General features: G+C 52.7%; 1 protein-coding gene across 6 annotated transcripts in view; it reads left to right on the top strand.

Annotated features, from left to right (window-relative positions):
• The first annotated feature begins 640 nt into the window (after positions 1-640).
• IGDCC4 (immunoglobulin superfamily DCC subclass member 4) overlaps positions 641-16,937 on the top strand; it is a 38,998-nt gene continuing 22,701 nt past the window's right edge. For 2 of the 6 annotated variants that reach the window (XM_032342899.1, XM_032342901.1), the window contains exons 1-3: positions 849-1,655; positions 10,009-10,353; positions 10,956-11,097. In XM_032342899.1, the coding sequence (XP_032198790.1) occupies positions 1,544-1,655; positions 10,009-10,353; positions 10,956-11,097 (599 nt within the window). In that variant the 5' untranslated portion in view covers positions 849-1,543. Of the gene's footprint in view, positions 774-844; positions 1,656-10,008; positions 10,354-10,955; positions 11,098-16,937 lie in introns of those variants that run through there. The other 4 variants (XM_032342900.1, XM_032342902.1, XM_032342903.1 and 1 more) reach the window with 4 other exon arrangements.

The following is a 16,937-nucleotide window of genomic DNA, read 5'->3' as shown; positions in this document are numbered from 1 at the left end:
TCCAAGAGGAAGAGGAGGAACCCAAAAGAAGTTTCCAGCCCGGAAAGGCAATGGAAATGAGGGTGAGGAGGATACTGTCCTGTCCTCAGTGCGTCTCCTGGAGCAGTCTGTGCAGTAACAAGGACTCAGGCCAGGATTTGGGCTATAACGGACTGGGCTCGAATGGCAAGATGGGCCCGCGGGGCAGAGACCTTGACTCTGCCTCCCCTGAGCCTGGAACCGAGATGGAGGAGACCCTGAAGCAGCGACGGAGAGATAAAAAGGACAGACTGAGGCAGAAAAAGACCTACAGACAGGGAGTCCAAGGGACAAACAGACCCATAAACCAGCGGCCCAGCTGAGGCCCAAGGCGACCCGGAGAGGGCGAGGCACCGGGGCGCAGACCCCGGCGGAGCAGAGCCCCGCGCCGCGCGGGGTCACGGTGCGCGGGGCCGGGGTCCCCGGCGGGCCCGGCGGCCGCACTCGCTGGGCGCCCCCGCCCCGGCTGCTCGCCCAAGATGGCGATGGAGGGGCGGGCGAGGCGGCGGCAGCCCCGGCCCCCGCGCCGGCCCCCGCTCGGGCCCGGGCCCCCGAGGCCGCGCCCCCGCCCGCGGCGCCGCGCCTCCCCGGGCCACTGACGCCCGGCGCGCCCTCCCCCGGCGGCGGCGGCCGTGGCGCGGGGAGGCGGCGGCGGCGGCTGCGGCGGCGGCCCGAGCCGGGCCCCATGGCGCGGGGGGACGCCGGCCGCGGCGGTGGGCTCGTGGCGCTGACCTTCTGCCTGCTGGCCGCGCGCGGTAAGGGCGGGCGCCGCGGCAGTGGCGCGAGCGGCTGCGGCGTGTCGGTGCGCCCGCGCCCCGGGGCTGAGCCGGGCTACGGGGCTGGCGTGCGTCCCGGGTCCCGAGCGAGTGCGGGGCCGCGGGGCTAGAGCGGCCCGTCCCCGTGATGCCTGCGCTTGGGGGTCTGCGAGCTGTGGCCGGGGGTGGGGGGTGGGGGCTGCTGCGGCACGCACTTGGCCGCAGGGGGTGTGTGTCCTTGGTTTGCGGAGTCGTGAGTGTGAGTGTGTGTGCGCGCGCGCTCGGTGGGTGGGGACGGGGGGCTTCTGCGGGCGTACGTGTCCGCAGTGCGTGTCACGGTCGCGCCGTGGCATCGTGGGGCCGTGGCTTCGGGGTTGGTGGCTTGCACCGGGCGGGCTCTGTCTTGCCCGCGCGTGTTCCTGGGTTGAGTGCGTGAAAGAGGAGGGGTGTGGGGGTGTGTGTGTCAGCACCTCCATTTGTGTCGAGAGCGTGTGTAATTGTGTTTATGGGTCTGAGCTAATATTTGGCCTTGGCTTTTGGGGAGTGTCCTTGCCCGTGGTTGGGGGGGACTGGGCAGGCGATTCAGGATTGACTGGGGGTAGAGGTGATAAAACACTCAACTTTGCCCAGTGGGTGTGGTCCCTGGGGCTGGTTGGGGCAGGGGGTTGGGTGGTTAGTGTCGCTCCCCCAACCCGTGGCTCGGAGCGGGCTGGGGGAGGGGGGCAGGAAACCAGTTGCTTTCGTGGACTTGTCCAACACTTGCTCTCGGGATGGGACGCTTGTCACTCCTGACCCACCCACCAGGGACAGGTCAGGAAAGCGTTGCCCAGGTCAGCAAGGCCTCCTTCCAGCCCCCCACCTCGGTGCCGGGCTGGGGTGGAGGTAAAGAGTTATCCACTCTGGAGAAAGGGCCGGGACTGGGGTGACGGAATCCCAGTGCTCTGTGCCTAGGGCTCCTTCTTCCACTCCAGCTTTCTCGCTTTCCGTGCTGTGTGCGTTTAGGGGACTGCCCCTGGGGAAGGTAGGTGGCAGGGCTGGGGAGGGGGATGGGCTGCCCGCTTTGTTCGCTTAGTTCTTGCCTTCCCTGCCGAGGGGGGAGCTGAGGATGTGTCCGGGGCGAGTCGGGGAGGGACTTGGAGGTGGGGGTGGGGAGGGGGATTTCTCTCCAGCTGCTGCGGCTTTCCAGAGAGACTCAGCCAGGCCACGTGGGAGGGAGGCAGGGACGGCGTTGAGGGGAAGGAGCCTCCGTCTGGCCGGCCCAGGCCCATCTCCAGGAAACCCAAACAGCGGGTGGGAAAGTGCCGGGAAATGCTCGGACCCCTATTCTCCGGACAAAGACACGCCCCTCTCCAGCCCTGGCTCAAGTCTAGGGATTGTCAGGTGAAGGGGGCGGGGAAGTGAGGGAGAGGCCTCAGCCCTCCAGGAGCCCAGCGGATTAAGGAATAGTTGTGCCTACCCTCTTAACGCTCTTCCAGGAGCTCCAGGAATGGGCTCAGAGTCACCCAGCCTAGTGGGATGAGGGCTAATAACTACTCTCTATCATTATAGTATACCGGTGGGGCCTCCTGCAGGGGGCTCAGTTTGCCTCTGAGACCTGGCCTCTCCCTGCTCTTGAGTGCACAAGGCAGGGGCAGGGCCCTGAGCTGGGGCTCCCTGGGCAGCAGTATGCATGGCTAAAGCAACTAGGCTACTCGCTCTCAGTCTCCCAAACCCGTTGAGTGTGCAAAGCTTAACAGGCCTAGAGACAGTCCTATAGCGTTCTGACTAGCCATCCTAATCTGGACCAAGGTCATTCATTCATTCATTCGTTCAACAAATATTTACTGAGCACCCTTTTTGACTTAGCATGTGCCTGGTGCCTGGAATATAGTAAATAAGGAGGCAGACCTTGCCCCTAACGCAGAGCTTGCAGTGTGGTGTGGGGGAGACTGACAGAGGGTTTGGAAAAGTCAGGAAAGGCATCTTTAGGAAGTGATGAATAATTGAGCTCAGTGCAGAGGGTCAGCTAGCCCTGTAGGAGAGCCATGTGAACCACATGTATAGGTGCTCCAAGGTGACTTCATTTAGACCACTGAATGCAGCTAACTCTGACTGGAGTTTAGAGCACAGGGTGAGAGTGGGGGAGGTTGGAGCTGGATAGGACGGGGCCCATAGAGTGTCAAAGTGAAGGGTGAAGGGGCTTCTGAAAGGCCTGATAAGCCCCACCAAAGTTTCTGCCTGAAAGCTCCCCACCACCACCACTGTGAGTCCTTGGCAAGTTTGTTTATTTGTTTTTAAGATTTTATTTATTTTTTTGACAGAGAGAGATCACAAGTAGGCAAAGAGGTAGGCAGAGAGAGAGAGAGAGGGAAGCAGACTCCCCGCCTAGCAGAGAGCCCAACATGGCGCTTGATCCCAGGACCCCGAGACCATGACCCCAGCCCAAGGCAGAGGCCAAACCCACTGAGCCACCCAGGCGCCCCCCTTGGCAAGTTTTAAGATCAGTTTTGCATCAGCTCACTGCAGCCAGTGTGGAGAATCGGTTGGGCAGGGCTGGAGGCAGGAAGCTCCAGCTTCCTGGGAGGCTGTTGTAGTATTCCAGAAGAGAGGATGGTGGCAACAAGGGTCATGGCAGTTGGTGTGGCCAGGGTAGCTGGCTTCTAGAGGTATTTAGGAAGTAGAATCAGTAAGATCTGAGGATAGACTGAGTTTGCAGGCGGGCAGGGAGGGAGAGGTCCAGAATAATAGACACTTCAGCAACCTGAACTGGGCAGAATACGGGGCTGGTGTCCCCCAACGCTGTTCCAGCCAGGGACCAGGAACTGGGGAGATTTATAGGAATGGGACTTCTGTCTGGGGGTAGTGGTAGAATGCTGAGTGCTGGTTTTTTTTTTTTTTTTAAGACTTTTGTTTATTTGACAGAGAGAGAGAGAGAGAGCACAAGTAGGCAGAGAGAGAGAGAGGGAAGCAGGCTCCCTGCTGAGCAGAGAGCCTGATGCAGGGCTTGATCCCAGGACCTGAGATCATGACCTGAGCCAAAGGCTGAGGCTTAACCCACTGAGCCACCCAGGTACCCCTGCTGAGTGCTGGTTTTTATCAGTGCAAGATGTGGGGCTCTCCCCTCCACTGAATCAGAATTGGGGGGGGGGTGCCAGAGATCTGTTACATAGGAAGGCTCACAGAACATGACAGCTGCTTTCTCCTCACCAGGAAAGTTCCTTCACCCCCATCTCTTTCTCGGCCCAGAGACTCAGAGGCCCACCTCAGTTGGCGTGGCCCTCTCTGATTCCATCTCCAGGTTAGGAACCAGGTCAAACAAGTTTCTCTTAACAGTGAATTTTGTCCAGAAGTTATCTGACTTTTAGGTAGTTTCATGGCCCAATTCATCATGTGTTGTGTGTAAATTACCAGTTCCTTTCTTTATTCCTAAAGGTACCTATTTCAAGTTAAGCTCTCTCACAATTAGAGTGTCATCCAATGTCAGCACTGAAGGGAACTTAGAAATAATTTTTTTTAAATTTTAAGTTTTTATTTAAATTCTACTTACTTAACGTTTGTGGTAAAATTGGTTACAGATGTAGACTTTAGTGATTCGTCACTTTACATATAACACCCAGTGCTCATCGCAAGTGTCTCCTTAATGCCCATCATCTACTTAGCCCATCCCTCACCCAACTCCCTAGAAATAATTTTAGCATGAACCCATTTTCCAGATGAGAAAACTGAGTGACATCCCAAAGTTGCATGGCTAGGGACTGAGCTGGGACTGGAACCAGTCTCTTGGCTTTTGGAGCCACACCTTCCCTGGATTTGATACACAAATACCCAAGTTTGGTCTCTCTGCACCCCCTCCCCCTCACATGAGAAGTTACCAGCTTTGCGCTTGGCCTCCCTCAGTTGGTGTGTCTGAGTCTGGGCTCTGGAATTCACCCTTCTGCGCTTCTCCCCACCCGCTACCTTCTGTTCGGCCTCCACGGTTTCTGAGGTACAGCAACCAGACTTGACACAGAATTCCAGATGCTGAACAGATGTCATTGCCAGGTGGGCTTGGGGGGCTCCCAGCTCCCTGGAGGATGGGGAGAGGGGAGGAGGAGTAAGAGCAGCTTTGATGGAGGAGGACGTCAGCCCTAGCCTGGTGGGAGGAGGGTGCTAGGAGCTGGGGTTGGGAGGAAAACCCAAGAGATAATGTTCTGGCCCTGACATGCAGAGAAATAGAATCCTTGTATTCTGGGCTAGGTGGGCTGTTCATTACTCACTGCTGAGGCTATGCCCTCAGGATTTGAGGGGCTTTCGGGTCACTGAGGTCAGAGAAGCAGAGGCTCAGTAAGCTCTCTTTCAGATGCAGACCTGAGCATGTGAGCTGGTGCAGAGCTAAGACTTCTGGATGGTTCGATAAGAGGCTCATTACCTTGTCATATAGTTTGGAGGACAAAGTTCCAGCAACTAATCAGAGCATACAGGGAGAGAAAGGTGGGCACAAAAGAAAGCTATTTTGAATCATATGAGCCATATGGCAGGAGAACAGGTGAGGTAGTGAGCTTCCTAGTCCTGGTAATGTGGAAGTACAGCGTTTTTTTCAGTGTGAGTTTGCTGTTCTGTCCCTGTGCTTTTTAAGCATTTCGTCAAGTGTCTGCTAGTTGCCAGATAGGCAGTTTCCACATGTATTATTCCCCACACATCCAGCCCTTAAGGGAGTTCCTGTAATTTTTACAGATAAGGAAATTGAGGCTTGGAAAAGTATAAGGGGCTGTGTCTCCACGTGTCTACTTACGTGTTCAAAGAATATTTATTGAGCACCTACTGTATACCAGGCACTGTTTCTGGGACTAGAGATTTAGAAAGCTGACTAGGATATGATGCTGAGTTTGTTGCCTGATAGGGGAGAAAAGAAAGTGTAAAACCTCAAGTAATAACTGCAGTGGCCAAGGTGCCCCGGGTCCTATGGGACAGAAAAAGGAGAAGCAACTCAATCATACCCTGGGATGGCATAGCTACTGTGGGGAGAGGGAGCAGCAGAAACAATATATGGAACAGCAGTGAGCTCTCAGAGAGCTGAAAGTGGTTTGGTCCAGTGGGGACAGAGGCACGCAGGGATCAGGAGGTAAGCAGGAGCTGAGTGTGGCTTTGCTGTCAAGTCCACTGAGGCTGGGCCTCTCAGGAGCACAGATGAAGGGAACTGTACAGCCTTCCCGGTGTCCCAGGCAACTGTCCCAAGCTCTCCTTCCAGCTGTTGGTGGGAGGGGATCAGTGTGTGGTAAGGGAGGTGGCCAAGGTGGGGGGTGGGGGAAGGAGTCTTCCCCTCCCCCACCCACTGGCCCCTTTCCTGAGAGTTTACTGGAAAATGGGACCCTGGCTCACACCAGGCCCCACTAACCCCACGAAACAGCATTGAGCGGGCCCTGGGGCTCAGCCGCAAATCTCCTCTCTGTCTGGGTTCTAATTGGCCTCATAAAATCTAATTTATCCTGTAAGTGGGTAAAATAATCTGTTAGGGAAAGATTGAGAGATGGCCTCAAGGCTCCCAAGCATAGAAGCTCTGTGTCTCTGACAGGGTCTCACCAAGGAGCCTGAGGAGAAGGAATTGTCCCCATCGAGGCAGAAAGCTGGTGGGCAGCCAGAGTCCACTGTGTCCCCAGTCCTGGGAGGGACAGCTGAGAACTGCTTGTGGGAAGGGCTTTGGGGGTCAGCCATGGCAGTGGGCCGGGGGTGGCAGGAAAGGGGTGGCCGGGAAGCCACTGGACAAACAAGGTCCACTCCTCAGAGCATCACTTTTACGAAAAGATCTGGTGGTGTAGGAACCACATTTATGTTAAAGGAAACATTGCTATGTAATGGAGAAGAATGCAAAAATGTGCCAAAGGTTTAAAAATCAAAACATTTGGGGCATCAGCAAGGCTCCTACCTACGTTCCCCTCTGCTGCTGGGAGAATTTTGGCAAAAATGAGAATAGTGGAGACTTCTCCTTTTCAGGCTGAGGAAACTGAGGCTGAAAGAGGACAAGTTGCAGGCCCAAGGCCATATAGCAAATGACCCAGGAGGACCCTGACCAAGGCTTGTCCCTCCACCGCCCAAACCCTATTGTCCATCTAGACAAGAGGAGGGATGGGGAAGGGACCTGCAAGTGGCTGTGTGATAGGAAACACATAAAGCTTCCTGGGAGGAGGGAGTGGACAGGCAGGGGCGGCCTCACAGAGGGCTGGCACTGAAGCTGAGCCTGGGGGGCGGGGGAGGCGGGGCGGGGAGGAGGGCATGTCCTGGACACAGAAGTTGGGCTGGACACTGAGGCAGAGAGAACCCTCTTTCTTACTCTAGAGCAACTTTCTTGTCAGTGCTGGATTCATCCCCAGAAGATCGAAGGATGGTTTTCCCACACTGTCTCCCAGGGAGAGGAGACCCCCACCCCTTTCTGGTCCTCAGTTTCCCCACTTACGTACAGTGAGGAATCCCCGGCTTCCAGGACATTTCCACCACCAGGGTCCTCTCCGGGGGGGACCCTGGTTCTCTGCACATCTACATCCTTGTTGGTTTCTCTGTGCTACCTTGTTGGGCACTGGGCTCCTCAGAGGTGGGGAAGCCAGACATCTGCTGATCCATGAATATTCAGGAAGGGAATCGGAGCCTCCTCTGGGCTCCGCAGCCAGCCACCGGCCTCTCTGGCTGCCGTCCTGCCCGCCAGAGCCCAGGCTGCTGACATACCCAGCAGCTGCTCGGGCCCCAACTGTTCACATTGTTTGTTCAGCGCGGCAGGGGATTTTCCAGGCCCCGGACGTGCTGTGGGGGGCGGGGAGGCCGCCGGAGGGCTCAGGGATTCGTGTCATGTGGGGCTTTTCTCCCCTGAAGTGCAAACTGACTGCTCAGCGGCTGGAACCAGGCAATTGGAAGCTGCTGGGCTGAGAGCCCGGGCTTGCCTCCCCGCTACCCTGTGTTTGAATCTTAGAATCGAGGGCTGCAGAGGTAGAAGGGACTGGTTGTTAGAACAGTAATTAGCATTGGTACAGTTTAAAAAAAAAAACAAAAAAACTTGCATTAAAAAAAAAAAAACAAAGAACAAACAAACAAGCAAAAAACAACCCCAAACCCCAAACACTTGGACAGTCTCTGAAGTGCCTTTAAAGAATGAGCTCCGTCCCACCGTTGATGGCGCTGACATCCATCATCTTGTTTACTCCTCACACACAGGCTTGGTAGTGTCGCCTTCATTTTACAGATGTGGAAACTAAGGCCCAGAGAGGTTGAACAGCTGGTAGGTGGAGCAGCAAGATTGGAAACTAGATCTTCTGTCCCAAGGTCTAGGGCCCTTTCCACCACAACCAACAGCCCCGAGTGACATGAATGCCAGTTTGGTTTCCCCTATCAGAATGGAGACTGGGTGAGGACAAGGCCTGCCTTCTCCCTGCACCCATTAGTAATGCTGAGCCCAGGCAAGCAGTGGGAAGGGCAAGTAGAGCCTTCCCAATGAATTAAGAGAGGCAGAGGCCCAGTTTGGGCCCCCTTGGTCTCTCCATCCTTGGCAAGTAGTGTCAGAGCCTCGCTTTGGCTCTGGCCTCCGTATCTCGGCCCGCTGGGACTTCTCTTTGCCGCTCAGTCTTGTTTCTCTTCAGGAGTGCTGGGAAGAGAGCCTGGGGACAGACAAGGGTTCTAAGTGTGGGCACAGATATGTCCGGGTTTTGACAAGTGTGGCAGAAACTTGGGTGTGCGTGTTCAGGTGTGGAAGGTTGTGTATCTACTACTGTTTATATGTGTGTCTAGATGGTGTTCTGTAGGTTTGCTCAGGAATAGGTATATCCAGGTGTGACTATTCACTGAATCATCCTAACAGCATAGAATCTCACACATCACCTGATACGTTTGAGTAAAACTAACGTTCAGAAGAAGTGACTGGCCCGAGGCTACACAGCCGGCCTGTGACAGAGCCAGGTCCAGAACTGAGTGGTTGCCTGATTCCCAAGTCCTTTGGCTTTCTGCGTGCCCTCCCAAGGCTGTCTGTCCAGACCTGTCTCATAGTAAGGATGTGCCACTGTACTCACCTCTGTCTTGGGTTCACTCTCAGATGTGCCATTCCGCCTTTAAGCAAAGTGTCAGGTCAGAGGATGAAAAGGGACCTCGGACCATCGAGCTTGTATGGGACAGGAAGGCAGCAGGCCAGCCTTCTAGTCGACACAACTGGGGAAACAACCATTTCTCTGTGAATAATGGCGACTGGGCCTTGTCAACATGTTGGTTAAAATGAGAAGCATTGGCCTTTGTGTGTTTTTGCCTTGACCCTGGAATGACCTTCCCTTCCTCCATTTCCCCCTACTCTTCCCTTGGTGGCAGGGGATAGCTTTGGAGCTGCAGGCCCTGCTGGGGCCCCTGGAGACAGGCTCTGGCTTGCTGCATGGCCTAGGAGAATCGAGCAGTAGGAAGGAGTGCTCAGCCCTGCCTGCCACCGGGGCACAGTAGGTTGAGTGATCGTGGTCAAGATGATCTGGAAGGTTCCAGGAAAGGAGGACCTTACTGAAAGCCAATTCTGTGCCAGGCCAGGCACTGTGCTGTGCTCTTTTCCTACCCTGCGTCTTACAACAGCCCTGAAAGGAAGGAATTCCTGGGTCCTTTTAAACTGAGATACAGTTCACACACCACAGAACTCACCATTGTACACAACAGTGGTTTTGTGTATGCTCACAAGGTTGCACAACCATCACCATGGTCTAGTTCCAGAACATTCCTATCACTCCAAAAAGAAACCTCATGTCCCTCGCTTCTAATTCTTCCCTCTCCCCAATCCCTGGCAGCCATTAACCTACTTTCTGTCTCTGTGGAGTTGCGTCTTCTGGACATTTCATAGGAATGAGATCATAGAATATGTATCATTTTGTGACTGGCTTCTTTCACTTAGTGTAAAGTTTTTTAAAGTTCTTCCATGAAGCAAGTATCAGTACTTCATTTCTTTTGATGGCTGAGTGAGATATTTATCCATTCACCAGGTGATGAGCCCTTGGGTTGTTTCTCGTTTTTGACTGTTACGAGGAAAGTTGCGAGGCACTGTGCTTTTTTGGTGGATGAGGAAACTGGGAAGGTGAGCCCAGAGAAGAGTGGCAGACTGCCCAAGAGTACGGTGGGGAGGAGCAGAGCCGGGATCCAGACTCAGGTCTCTCCATGAGACCTGTTATTCTTTGAGTTGCCCCAGCCCCTGGGTGGGTGACTCAGGCTCTAGAGACTGGGGGAGGTGGGAGGACACACGCTGATGGCCCTGGGACCTGCCCTCTCTGTGCAGGGGAGCTGCCGTGGCCCCAGGAGACGACCGTGGAGCTGAGCTGTGGTGCGGGGCCCCTGGAAGTGATCCTGGGCCCAGGGCAAACTGCAGTGCTGGCCTGTAGTCTGGGGGCCGCCGGACCCCCCACCAGCACCACATGGAGCAAGGACGGAGGCGCCCTGCCGGAGCACGACCACCTGCGCCTGCTGCCCAATGGCTCTCTGTGGCTGTCCCAGCCGCCCGCACCCGACGGCAGTGACGAGGCAGCCCCCAGCGTCTCAGAGGTCATTGAGGGCAGCTACTCTTGCCTGGCCCACGGCCCCCTGGGAGTGGTGGCCAGCCAGGCTGCGGTGGTCAAGCTCGCCAGTAAGTGCCTGCCTCGGGGGCCGAGCTGAGACCCAGGAGGCCTGGGGTGTGGGAAGTGGGATCCCCCATTAAGTCCTTGCACACAGGCCTGTCCCTTGAGCCCACTCCCCTTCCCGTGCCTCTCATCCTGCTCAGCAGGTCCCTCCTGGTATGGCTACCTTCTTCCCACCTCTCCTCTTCTTCCTCCTCCTTGTGTTTCTCCCCCGGGAAGCCTGCCATAAAGGCTTGTTAGAGTGTGGGGCACAGGAGCAGACCCCCTCGGTGGTTCTCAAGAGGCACAGATGATCATGAAATCATTTTAGGCCAGGAGAAATGTCCATCTTACTGTGGTCTGAATCATGGTGACGTTAGGCGTGGGGCGCTGCAATTCATTCTGACCCAGTGTCTGACCAGTAATCACCGCTTCTTATCCCCCTGCTGCCTTTTCAATTGTCTCTGTTGGCTGGAATTTGCCCTGCTTGTGTTTCTGTCCCCCAACTGCCCGTGTTTCTGCGTGTGCGTGCATGCACCGTGTGCGTGTGTGTACGTGTGTCTCACTGTGTGCGCCCCCCCTTTCCCGTGCTCCTCTGTCCCTGCCTGTGTCTCGCCACCCTCACCCCCAGCACTCGCAGGCTTCTCTCTGCACCCGGAGTCTCAGGTGGTGGAGGAGAATGGGACCGCTCGGTTTGAGTGCCACATTGAAGGGCTGCCAGCTCCCGTCATCACCTGGGAGAAGGACCAGGTCCCAGTGCCGGAGGAGCCTCGGTGAGTATCCTGTGGGGGAGTGGGGAGAGGGTCCCAGTAGGCTGGCCAGAGAGAGCCCCGTCATGTGCTCAGGAACCAGGATTCTTAGAGCCACAGTAGCTCCATTTGCCCGAACTGACTTAGGAGCCAACTGTGGCCTGGCTCTTCGCTCACTAAGGCCCCAAAGAGAAGCTGGGCAAGCAGTTTTGTTCCCTGCAAAGAATGCCACCCACGAAGCTACGGAGCTCAAGTAGAGAGCAGTGGTAGGGTCCTTCAGAGCTTATCTGCCTTACTGAAGAGGAGACTGAGGGTCAGAGAGAAGCTCTGTATTGTCCAAGGCCACAGGTGAGTCAGTGGCAGGAAGTTTGTTCTTCCTTCAGAGCAGAGCATGGAGGCTGCTGGAGGCTTTCTGTCTGCAGGGTTCCTCCGGCAGCTCTACCCTGGAGGCAGAACCTCTCTTGTCTCTCGATGCCAACCCATGGGGTGCAGCATCTGATACAGGGTTACGGAGGTCCTTCCTGTTTTACCCTCCTCCCTCCCCATAAAACAGTGGGTAGGTGCAGTGATCCCAGGGAAGAGTTTCTGGGGTCAAAGAGCAGCAGAAGCTAGACCCAGGACTTGACCCTTACTGTGGGCTCCTGGGAAGGCCCAGATGTACCTGCAGCACAAGTAGAAAGCAAGAGGCTTGTTTGCTTTTGTGGACTCGGAGCTGGTCTCACCACACAGTTGTCACCCCTTGGATTCTGACATCTTTGGAGATGTGGCTCCAAGACCTTTCCCAGCCCCCCCTCCCCCGAACCCTCTCCCCGGCCCTGTCCTCTGCCTCCATCTCTCGAGCTGTAGCTCCCAGCTCGCTCTCGTCCTCTCCTGGTGCAGGTAGGGCTCCACCGGCTCAGAAACACTGGTTTACAGGTCTCCCTGCCCTCAAACTAATCTGTCTTGAGTGTGTAGATCTGTCCCAGCTCCTCTTTTTTTTTTTTTTTTTTAAGATTTTATTTATTTATTTGACAGAGAGAGATCACAAGTAGGCAGAGAGACAGGCAGAGAGAGAGGAAGGGAAGCAGGCTCCCGATGCGGGACTCGATCCCAGGACCCTGAGATCATGACCTGAGCCGAAGGCAGCGGCTTAACCCCCTGAGCCACCCAGGCGCCCTGTCCCAGCTCCTCTTGATGAAGTTCTAGAACCTAGGTGAGGTTCGGTGGGCTGAGGTCTGGAGCCGATGACCAAGGAAGAATTCTTGAGACATCTTTGGTGCAAAATGGTGGTTTATTAAAGCACGGGGACAGGACCCGTGGGCAGGAAGAGCTGCTGCCCCGGGTTGTGAGGGATGGCAGGTTATATACCTTGCGGTTGGTGGGGGGGTGAAGGGATGGGAGATTCTTGGTGGGGTGTTATGATCCTGCTATCATTTACATTCCCTTCTACATCAGCCTCCTCCAGTTTATGGTGGGGAGGGAGACATTAGGGCTTCAGGAACTGAGAGTTATTTGCCTCTGGAAATTTGTGCTATTGATAAGGTAACCTCCCTGTTTGTAGATCTCTAGGGCATCTGTAGAGCAAGGGAGATTCCTGTTCTGCAGGATTGTGATCCCTGCAAGTTAACTATTTATCGTTTTATGGCAGTCAGGGATGCCTGAGGAATGCTACACATATTACGGAGGGGAGCAGGTGGAGAGGGGGTGCAAGGCGCCAGCTTTTGCTCTGTCTTCAGCCAGCCTCCTGCTCCCTCATCACTCTGACTTGTGCCCACATCTAGGTAGGGGGAAGGTGTAGGGAAAACTTCTGGGTAGATAAGCCACAGGGCACATCCCTGCAACAGTTGTGAGGGAGGAAGCAGGTCAAGCTGCTGATTTGGATGATTGCTTGGCCTGTTGCCCCTCGCAGAGGCTCTCTCACTTAGCTTCATTCCCCCCATCTATAAAATTAAAAGAAAAGGAAAAAAAAATGAAGGGGTTGGATTAGATCACTGTTCTTTGGAAAACATTAGTCACTAAAGGTGCTTCTCGAGAAAAAGTATTCTGTGGTCAAATAACATAGGGAAAAATGCCTATAAAATCCCCTTCTTGGTGTTGACAAGGCTCTGAGAAGTCCTGTATGGAAAGCCTGTTAAACTTGTTGAAGCAAGCACTTCCTAGATTCATCTGCCCCACAGCCCCTTTTGCCACAACCCTGTTAACACCCCATGAATGAGCATTCTAGGGAGCGACCTTGGAAGTGCTGACCCAGCCTTTCTAGCACTGACATTTTAACTTCTGTGCCTTGCAAATGTGGGCCCCTTGCTGCTCTCTGGGAGTTGCTGAGTGAGAGCCAAGGGAGAGCCCCCTCCTGGTAGCCCCCAGAGAGAGTAGGAGAGAGCCGAGAAGTCACTCCCTCTTGAAAGGCATGATAGGCCCCACTTAATGTGAGCTTTTTTTTCTCACTTAATCCTTCCTTTCATCCTTCAAGGCAGGTATTTCTTAATTTCCATATTTTCTTCTATTTTCTTTTAGTTTATATTCCTGGAAGATGCCTTTTCCACATTCATGTAAGCAAAACAGAAGAAACAGTCATCATCCACAGAAAGTCTCTGTTAGTTTTCATGTCTGTCCTCTAGAATTTTCCCCTGTATGTTTATAAATACCCTCTTTTAAAATTTGGATTATGTTGTACACAGAGGGTTTTTTTTTTTTTTTTTTTTTTTTTGCTTGTTTGTTTGTTTGTGGCATTCTTTAAAAAAAGATTTTACTTATTTATTTGACAGAGAGAAAGATCCCAAGTAGGCAGAGAGGTAGGCAGGGTGTGGGGGATGGGGGAGAAGCAGGCTCCCCGCTGAGCAGAGAGCCCCATGCAGTGCTTTATCCCAGGACCCTGAGATCATGCCTGAGCTGAAGGCAGAGGCTTAACGCACTGAGCCACCCAGGTGCCCCTGTTACTTGTTTTAAGTAAACTCCCTGTGTGGGGCTCGGACTCATGACTCCTAGATCAAGAGTCACCTGCCCTACCGACTGAGCCAGCCAGGTGCCCCTGTATGGGTTCTTTTTTTGCTCCATCACCTTTTTTCTAAAACATAAATAGGATTATAAAGCAACTTCTACTTTTTTTTTTTTTTTTTTTCACTTCACACGTCATGAACCTCCTTCCAGGTCTACATACATAGTTACGGCAGATACGATTATCTGGATTGTTAAGTGAGAGACCCGGGGATCAGAGACAGAAGTAACTTGACCCAGGTCACACAGCTAGGAAACAGAGTGTGGGATGCCAGAGGCCTGGCACGAATGACACACAAATCTCTTGTGATTCGGTGGTTGGGGTAGGGAAGCTGCAGGGTCTGGAGAAGTTGATGCTACAGATGGGCTCAGAGGTCCACCAACTGTAGCTCTGTGTGGACACGTTACTTCCCCCAAAGTTTCCCAGCAAACAGTAGGGCTCTGTTATCTCCCTACATCTAGTTCAGGCTTCATTCTACGAAGCCACAGGCCTCTCCCAGAAGTCTGGAGCTGCCAGTTCCTGGGCTCTGAGAGTGCTGGCCCCCAAGTCCTCTGAAAAGTGATCCTTGGCTATAAATAAGCCAGGCTCACATGTCCCAGTACATTGTGTAGGGGAAATAAAAAAATGTCTTAAACAGCAACTTGATTATGCCCAAGGTATGTATTTTTACACAGGCCCAGATATAGGACATGTACAAATACGCTATTCATAAACTCAACCCAGTGGTTTGGAGACCGTGTGCCTTCTTGGGGACCGTGCGCACGTGCAGTTAATAAACACACTGTCAAGGTATGGGTGTGTATTTTCAGAACTGATGGTGAGGACTAGAGCCCAAGGCAATTCCCTGCTGCTTACACTAATGTCTAATGATAGGGGATAATTTTCCTTCCATGGGAACCAGTAATCAATGAGCACAATGTTTCCCACATCCCAGGCACTCACAAACCCCCTTTATAATTTTGGCCATTCCTGGGCCATTTATTCAATCACCTACTTAATACATTTCTTTAACTCAGCTCTCTTCCGTAACTTTAACACATGCTGAAAAGGAACATTATCTCACTGCAGTAAAATGGAAAACCAGCAACGCTTACCATAAATACAAGGTGGCCATAAAAATAAATACATAACCGCTGGGATAAAAAATGTTTGCCTAGATCCACTTGCAATCATTTTTGTCATCACCATTCACTCACACTTTAAAAATGTGGCACCAATGGACCTCAGTCTGCAGGCTCCCTAATGTAGTCTTCTGCCCTACACATCTCCCAGGGCCCAGGGTGTCTGTCAACCTCGTCTGACCCTTGGCCAGTGGCCCTTTTCCCTGGGTGGATCTATGAAGGGCTCAGGGTGGGAGCGCCTTGGCCCTTCTGAAATTCAGAGCAGCTGTGAACTTTCTACTGTGTACTTTTTTTTTTTTTTTTTAAAGTAATCTCTACACCCAAGTTGGGGCTCAAACTCATGGCCCCAAGATCAAGTCTCATGCTCTACCAACTGAACCAGCCAGGTGCCCCTTTGCTGTGTTCTTGAATCCCTGGTTCCAAGTGGCCTTTTGGGGTTGGGGCTCAGACACAGGCTTGGAAAGAGAATGATCCTTTCCTTTTGGACAGAGGTTGCTTTTCATTCTATAAGTAGCTATTTTGTTTTATTTGCAATCTGAATTATTATTTTTTTTAAAGATTTTATTTATTTATTTGACAGACAGAGATCACAAGTAGGCAGAGAGGCAGGCAGAGAGAGAGGAGGAAGCAGGCTCACTGCTGAGCAGAGAGCCTGATGTGGGGCTCGATCCCAGGACCCTGGGATCATGACCTGAGCCGAAGGCAGAGGCTTAACCCACTGAGCCACCCAGGCACCCCTGAATTATTTTTAAAGTAATAAAACATACCATTTTAATGTGAAAAAGTCACCTACCAACTGGACATAGATGGTTGTTACTCTTAGGATTGTTCCCTCCTCCCAGTCTTTTAAACGTGTACAGTTTTTATCATTTAAACATGTGTTTAGAATCTGGGATTCATAGATAGTGTTTTGTCCATTATCTATTGTGAACTCACAACACAGTAGGGCTGGGGTTGTGAAGTAGGCAGGACAGGACTATTTAACCCATTTTTCAGATGAGAAACTGAGGCCCAGACATGTGATGTCGCTTGGTACAATCACATCTGCTGGAACCAGCTCTCTCCACTATGTCACAGCTGTTTCTGTGTTAAGAACCCGGATTTCCACAATAAAGGGTTTAAGGTCATGCTTTTATTCAATTTCAATTTTTTAAATTTATTTTTTAAAAGATTGTATTTATTCAACTTCAGTTTTTCAGGTTTTCTATTTCCAACCTAATAAATATTCAAAAAATTTTTTAAACACAACAAATAAGCATTCCCAGTAATCACACTGCCAGAGGAAACCTCCCTGAACGATGTAAGCTCTACCACCCTTGACTTTTTCTGTGCATATCCTAACATATCATTTATCAGGTTCCCAAACATAGAACTGCTTCATAAACACTGTTTGGTGACTTTTTTCCCCCACTCACCAATATATCTTGGACATCTTTCCATGGACAGGGCTCCTAAAAACACGTTTTAACAAAACAGAAAAGATTTTAAATGAACACTAAAAGTGATTCCATTGCCCTCTTGGTTAGAGGGTTGGAAAGTGGCTCAGGTTAGAAAGGTATGGAGCCCTTGCTTAGGAGACAGTGCAATGCAGGCAAGGCTGTGTCTGTGCAGAGGACACCGGGGTGATGGTAAGCAGAGCAGACCAACTTCTGTTGGCTGCAGTGATTGTACCATATCTGAGAAAGATACCCCTTTTTTCTCCCTCCCTCCTTTCCCACACATAATAAGGAAATGTTCCTTGTCAGAGAAGTATCAGCTTTTGGGTACCT

Source organism: Mustela erminea, chromosome 5 (assembly GCF_009829155.1).
Source record: "Mustela erminea isolate mMusErm1 chromosome 5, mMusErm1.Pri, whole genome shotgun sequence".
Lineage (NCBI taxonomy): Eukaryota > Metazoa > Chordata > Mammalia > Carnivora > Mustelidae > Mustela > Mustela erminea.
The sequence above is the reverse complement of the archived record's forward strand: the minus strand, read 5'-3'. Positions and strand labels throughout refer to the sequence as shown.